The following is a 7,201-nucleotide window of genomic DNA, read 5'->3' on the forward strand; positions in this document are numbered from 1 at the left end:
AGGTGATACCCCGTTTTGTGGATATGAGTTAGAACAGTAATAGGTACATATCTTTCTCTCGCCGTGCATCTTTGATTTCGCTGCCTCGTCGTGGGACTCTCCTGAGACACGCGCGCGCCGGGCCTCGAGGAGCTTTAGTGCTGTCTGTCCCCGCTGTTTGAGAGCAGCCTCATGAATAAAAATTTCAGTCACGTTCGATACACTAGAACCCCGGAACTACCACAATGACAAACCAGTGCTTTATGATCTCTGCAGTGTGCCCAGCATATGTATGTCTGTAATCTCCGACTGACTATATCAGTCATATCGGGTTCATGATGATTGATGAGGACGACCGCGTCGGAATTTCGCTATTCTCGTTGGAAACGTGAATGATTATTTAAAATGTGATGTCAATATTCATTTAGTCTGTTCAGGGGGAAGGAAAAAAGAAAAAAAAAACGTGGAAAAACAGCAGCCGCAGGCTTGAAGAGAAGCATGCAAAGTGTTCTCAAAGCTATTTGGCATTTTGTCAGAAATTTTCAAGTGCAGTGCACACAAAATAAGGCACGGTAATTGCTTTAATGTGTTGTTAAAATAGAGATAAAACAAGGGGAATATCAAGACATAGTTCACTTGAGATGGTACAATTAAAGAAGCAACTTTCAATGTAGTTTTTGTATAGTTCTATCTTTGCAAAAAACTACCAAAACGCAGTATAATCTATCCTCAAGTCTACGTTTTTATCATTTTCTACGATTTCTCCAGAAGCCCTCATCAAGTTGACTTATTGGAGAGCCTGCCTCCATTTTTTACCATGTAGTTAGAATGTTTTATTCTTTAAAAAAAAATGTCATTCGACATTTATATTGAATTTCACAGTGCATCATTATGCCTGAACTTATTTCTTTAAACAAGCTCTATTCAGCTGAACTCGCTCGGAGTGAAAATATATTAATGATGAAACACCTTAAGCACCTGCTGCCTTGTTTTCTGTTTAAAGACTCACCTTGACACTTTATGAGGTGGACTTTTTATTTCAGTGAGTAATTTGATCAAAATTAGGTTTTTAATTTTTTTTTTTTTTGCCTGGTTAGATCACTTGAATATGTAAGAAGTGAAATACCCTTAAAAGGATTATTAAGACACCATTCACTGGCTGGATTTGTTGATCCTTTTTCCTTGTTTTTCTTCCACGAACCTTCCCGTGTCACATGGTATCACGGCGCCTCTTTTATATACACAGATCCAATGTGTATTATAAGTTGTACATACAAAATGCTTGCGTCGTGCACTTTTATCTTGACTGCATCTGTTCCCATCAAGGAACAAATACATCAATATAGGGGCGAGGATTGGAAACATTCATAAAAATCATGTGCTGCCACACACACATAGACTCATCTCATCAGCATGATAACCTGCTGTGAAGACATCCCCTGTCAGAAGATGAAAAACTAAGTTCTGATCTCTTAGGAGCTCATCCACCCAAGTGGATAAAATTATTCAGTGCTTGTTGTTATGGAAGTCCTCTCTATTTGTGGGGCTCGGAGTTTTGCAGGTGCGGCGGCTCAGCCTCAGCAGGCGTGTAACATGTCTGTAAGCGCTCTGTCTCCTCTGCCTCCTCTCACCAGGCCTGACAGCAGCCGCGGCAGCAGCTGCCAACGCGGCCATCGCAGAGGCCATGAAGGTCAAGAAGATCAAGCTGGAGGCGATGAGCGGCTACCACGGCAACGCCAACCACCACGGAGGCGACGGGGAGAACGGAGACCTCAGCTCCAGTGTCGGTAAAGGATGCACTTTCGTGCACTGTCACAGACACTTTTAGTCAGGTTTAGGGAAGGCAAACGCAGGCTTCAAAGTATTTTTTGATAACTGTGCAGACTCAGACTTAAACGGAGCCTTTAAAGGTGAGTTCAGTTCAGTTGTAGTGGGGTTCTCTAGAAAAGGTTTTTAACAGTTAATATCCTACCTGTTGTAGATAGCTCATTGAACAAAGATTAACATGCTAACAGATGTATTATGATATTCCTGCCAGAAGTGCTCCAGGCTGCAACAGAAGTGCTACAGCTAGCTGCTGCTACAATCTGTCCTTGTAGATAACAATAGAATTCTATGTAAATAACAATGTATTGTGAAGCTAATGCCATTGCAAAAAAATATATTTAAAAAAAGCACAATATGCTATGAAGTTTTGAGATTGGAGTTGTTTTAAAATGACAGCAGTCCACTTTGGGCTTGGTCCCACTCAAACTAGCTGTTAGCTTGTTGGTCAGAATGAAATTCTAGTTCTTTAAACTTACGGTTGTTCAAAAAGCTGTCTGCAGCTGGGATGATATTAACTTTTAAAGATCTGAACTATCCCTTTAGAGCTGGTTTACCCCAATCTGCAACACTGAATATGCCTTAAATAAAAAATGAATGAAAACGGTTTTATGTTTACTGATAGTCTATATATTATTCCCTATTCTGTACCAATAAAAATCATATAGACAGGTTGATTATAGTATTGTTAAAAAGAAAAAATAAGTTTGTTTTAAAGTAAGAAACCACTTTCCAATCTGAGCCCTTTTCTAAAGGATTTAATAATGCTTCATAAGGTTTTTGATGAATATGTAAATACCTTATAAAGCATTATCAATCATTCATAAAACATTTATAAACCACTATTCAGACATTGAGGTGCTGTGCTTTTATATTTTTAGATAAAAGTAATTTATTAGAAGTCGCTCAACTTGTTTTTTTTTTAATTAAATGACGTTATATATGAAGCAAACTTTGTATCTACAAATGCTCACTTACTGACAAATGTTTCATTTTTAAAGTCTAAATTATAAAGAAATAATGAAAGTACAGCACTTGATCGTGCCAATAGTGAGCCTGCTTTTATGTACAAACAGTGCGTTATAACTGTTTCATAAATGATTCATAAAGTGTTTACAGAGTCATGAAAACCTAGTTACAAAGCTGTAATACATCCTTTTTAAAGGGGCCCTTATTGGGAAGTTTTACCAAAAGTTTGAACATAAAATTGAAAATATGGATTCATTCATGTTAGTTGGTGCTCTGATATTTCATGTATGAGCAGTTCAGTGATGCATCAGGTTTTGCCAGGCAGAATCCCGTAAATGTGTGTCTGTAACGCCAAGCTGGTTTAATTTGCAGTTTAACTGTTCAAGAGAAATGCAGTTTAATATCATGGTAAAAGAGTATACCCAGCAGGAAACTAACTGGAAGAAACTGCTACACAGTTCATTTATCTGTGTCAAATCAAATCAAAACAACTCGTTTCAAAAGAATTGGTCAAAATCAACACTTTTAGGCATAAAGTGTTAAAAAGTGAGGACACTTAAAAAGAGGTCTCCACTGTTCTTGTAATGGTGATTATGCTGATTGCTGTTTCACACAATGAAATCAAACTTTGACAAATTGTGACACAATTTTATCACAGCTGGAGACGATGTTGGTGCATTCCAAACTCCTGTTTTTATTCTTTTTTTTTTTAATTTAAAACAGCCTAGCAAATATTTGAAATGTTTGCCTAAATAGGTGTCTTCTAGAGTGATAAATCTGGTCAGAAACAATGAATTCATAAAGAAAAAACAAACTACATCACTGACTACTTGTTTTTCTCTTAAGAGTTATCCAACTTCCCGTCAATTTTCAGCCTAAATCCTGAAAAGGCTCAGCGGTCTTACTCATACAGCTCAACATAAACCAAAGATTTGCATGCTATTTTCAGCATGCTCTTGTTTTTGTGCGGTTTTGTAAGATGTTAAGCTATTGATTTTGTTGTGTTTTGTGTGCACTGTAGACTCCAAATTTGGCAAAGCGCATCTAGGCTTTCTCTCTGAAGACTTTTTATGTTGAAAGAAAAAAAAGAAAAAGAAAAAAAAACAACAAATAGCTTAATTGCTGAGTGAAGCTGTGAGCACAGTTTACCAAAGCTATCAGCTTTTCAACAGGATCTAATTGAATTGCTGCGAGAGCCATGGTTTTTCACTATGTGCCATTTCAATTAATTATTAGCACTAAAAAGCAGAAGGATTTCTGTAATATCACACACAAGCACTTAGTGAATTAAAGAGAATGATAATGTACGTTCACGCAGATTCATGAGGCCTTTCAAAATTATAAACCAGATGTAGCTTTGGTTGCTAAATTGAGGTTTTTATTCACTTACTGTAATAAATGGCTGCGTGAATGCGTTTCTGCAGAGACACTCGACACGGCGGAGCTTGGTGGTGTGTGAGATGAAAACAGGATGTGTTTCAAAGCCGATTTAACAATGCAAAATGCATAAAGTGTGAGGTCATCACTCCGAGAGAATGGAGTGTGTAAAAAAAAAAAGAAGAAGAAGGAGAATACGAGCCTGCGAGGTCACGGAAATAAAGATAAATGCGAGCACCAGCAGCAAGGCTGTGGCAATGGAGCTAATAAGAAGCTGTTTTATCTTTTTACAATTTAAATTGTAACCTTGAGTCCACAGGCAGCCACACGGGCTCCCGGAAGAATCATAATTTTGGCAAAGGGGGGAGCAGTTCTAGGTGCATGGGCTGCAGCATTAGCTACCTGAGTGAAATATATGGCGGTGACGCCTCTCAGCCCCATCCACAATCAATTGGATTCTTTTCCTTTAATATTTACTCGCAGCGATGAGATGCTCGTCTGCATGGTGATGAACAGTCTGCCACTGGCGTTTGAAGGTGACCTGTCAGTGGCTATGGACAAATCTCTCGCTCGCAGAAATGTAGAAAATAAATCATTAGGGGCAGGCAGTCAGACAGGGGCCCCTTCTCTCTGCCTCACTCTCCTCGGATTTAAATCAGCTCAGATTTATGATTTGAATTAATGCTTCGTTTGGTCAAAGGAATGCTCGCGGAGACAAATGATGTTTGGTACTGAAACCATCCTAATATTGATTACTGGGTGTCGCGGCAATCTCTTGTTTATATCAAGCACTCTCCTGTGACAGGGTGGCCAGCAGGAGTCATCCTGATAATACGCTGGAGATATATGGCCTGCTCTGCACTGCAGAGCCATGAAACACAGCAAACAGCATGCTGTCGTCTTCATCTGCCCACAGACTTCTAACTCTTCCATGTATTTTGTGATTTCACACACACACACTCACAGACACACACAAAAAGAAGCACTGGCTCGCTGGAAAGCGTGACGGCGGAGTTATTTAACATTCCAAAAGAGCCTCGCTCTGATCTGATTTATGAGTCTGACCATTTTCGAGTGTGAATACGTAGCATGTTCAGCTCTCGAGCTTATTATCAAATTGCAATCCAAATGTATAAATCACTTGACTGATACAGCGTGGAGTGGGCAGAAGGGGGAACCGGTCCAGGCTGGCGTTTTTGTTGCGTCTCAGAGACCTAACTTGGGAACTACTTTCTGCCGTGTTTTAAACAGACTCACACCACAGCTGCTCTGAGTCAACGGACTGACATTTTTTTAACCACCCGGCTTAAGGACGGATGTGTTTATTTAAACAAATTATGTTACCACCAAGACAGGAATTGATATGATAATGAGCCCACTTCTGACGATACCACTAAGGATGCAGATTAGGTCAATCGAGAGAGCAGCTCGCTACATAAAGCCATTGAAAGGGGGGAAAAAAAAACAAATCCTTCTCCGGCTCGAAATACAGGTGCTTCGTCTCAGTGTCTGTCTGAAGCAGATCTTGTACTGTGAAGTGCTCAGAGCAAAGCACAGCAGAGCCAGCTAGTGAAGGACACTCTGTACTGTTTGTGGAGTTGGATAGCTCGCCGCCGTCTTTGTGTTGATGTAAATTGAACAGGCTAATGTTTCTCCCTTGCATTAAATATTCATTACAATTAGACCTTCCTGTTTACATCAGTGTTATTAATTATGGGGTAAAAACAAAAAAAAAAGACCAAATAGAAAATCAAAGGCAGAAAAAATATGCCATAAGTGTAAGGAAAAAGTGCTAGCAACAAATTGTTGTGAGGGGAGGTGGAGTTGTAGGTGTGTGGTGGTGGTATGTGGCGTCGGGAGGGGGGCGGTCTTTGATTTTTTTTTTTTCCCTCGCACTCTTTAGTCGTGCAGAGGGAGCCCTCTCAAAGCACAATGTGGATTGTTTCTGCGCCTCTCAGGAAATGCCACAATTACAGATCACAGACCAAGCAAAACACGTGTGGTGCTTGGCCTTGAGGGGGATAAACCGCCCGCCGTTCCCTCCCAGTGCATTGACCCCAGCCACAACCTTCATTACTGGCAGAAAAAAAAAATATTGTCAGCTGCCCACTAACAAACACCTGCCAATTTCAAGAGAAGGAATTGCTTTTTTTTTTTTCTTTTCACCCCCGCTGAAGAAAAATAAAAGTGTTTACTTCGACCCGCAGAAACGAGTAAAGTGGGTTTGTCCTCTTTTCCCTGTTTCACTTACGTCTCTGTCTTCCGTCCCGTGTCTCTCTTTGGCCACCGGGTGCTGCCCTGCCACTCATCTGACTCCTCACCACGCAGCACTAATGGAGCTGAAATCCTGTTTGTAATTAGATATGGGAATTCCGCTGTCATCAGCCAGATGATGCCACAACATGCCGACCAAACAACTCACCGAAAGACAACACCGCAGGAAGAGGGAGGCACAACATTTGCTGCTTTCTTTCACACGTTGCTTCACATTTTGACCCGTGGCATCACACAGGGTTATGCTAGGAGTGGTTACATTTTACATCAGTGCTTAAAAAGCTGGAGCCCCTTAAAAAGCTGGAGCCCCAGAGAGGCTGATGTTGGACAGGTGGTGACAGGTACCTGGAGTGTTGCTTTGCTCTGAGATGGAGAGAAGAAAAAAAATAAAAGGTTCAGGGTGAGACGATGAGGAAAGGGGTCATCAGGCAAATTTGTGAAAAGCCCCGCAGTCATGTTTGCCTGTGCCGGTGTGCACGCTTGTCTGTGTGCGTGCATGCAGAAAGAGGGGGCCTTGGCCCCTGAGAGTGCTCTGTGAGGAGACCACAGCTGTACACTCCCAGCAGCTAATTGGTCCTTATCTAGCTGTCCCATTCATCTTCATTTTTTACCAATTACTGAGCATTATCTGTGTTCTCAGTTGGGTATGGGACTTAATCCTTTTTGGTTAAGCTGGTGCTACAGCTTGCAAATTTACAAATGGAAGAAAAGGGGTGGGTGGTGTTAGGCTGGGGGAGGTAGTTGGTGGTGCTGGTGGAGGGGGGTGTATGGGGGGGGG

At 41.0% G+C, this 7,201-nt stretch overlaps 1 protein-coding gene across 1 annotated transcript in view; it reads left to right on the plus strand.

Moving 5' to 3' along the window:
- dachd (dachshund d) overlaps nucleotides 1-7,201 on the plus strand; it is a 106,043-nt gene that overhangs the window by 62,140 nt on the left and 36,702 nt on the right. The window contains 1 exon segment of the mRNA XM_025004642.2: nucleotides 1,614-1,766. Within this exon segment, the coding sequence (XP_024860410.1) occupies nucleotides 1,614-1,766 (153 nt within the window).

This window comes from Kryptolebias marmoratus, linkage group LG6, assembly GCF_001649575.2.
Source record: "Kryptolebias marmoratus isolate JLee-2015 linkage group LG6, ASM164957v2, whole genome shotgun sequence".
Taxonomy (NCBI): domain Eukaryota; kingdom Metazoa; phylum Chordata; class Actinopteri; order Cyprinodontiformes; family Rivulidae; genus Kryptolebias; species Kryptolebias marmoratus.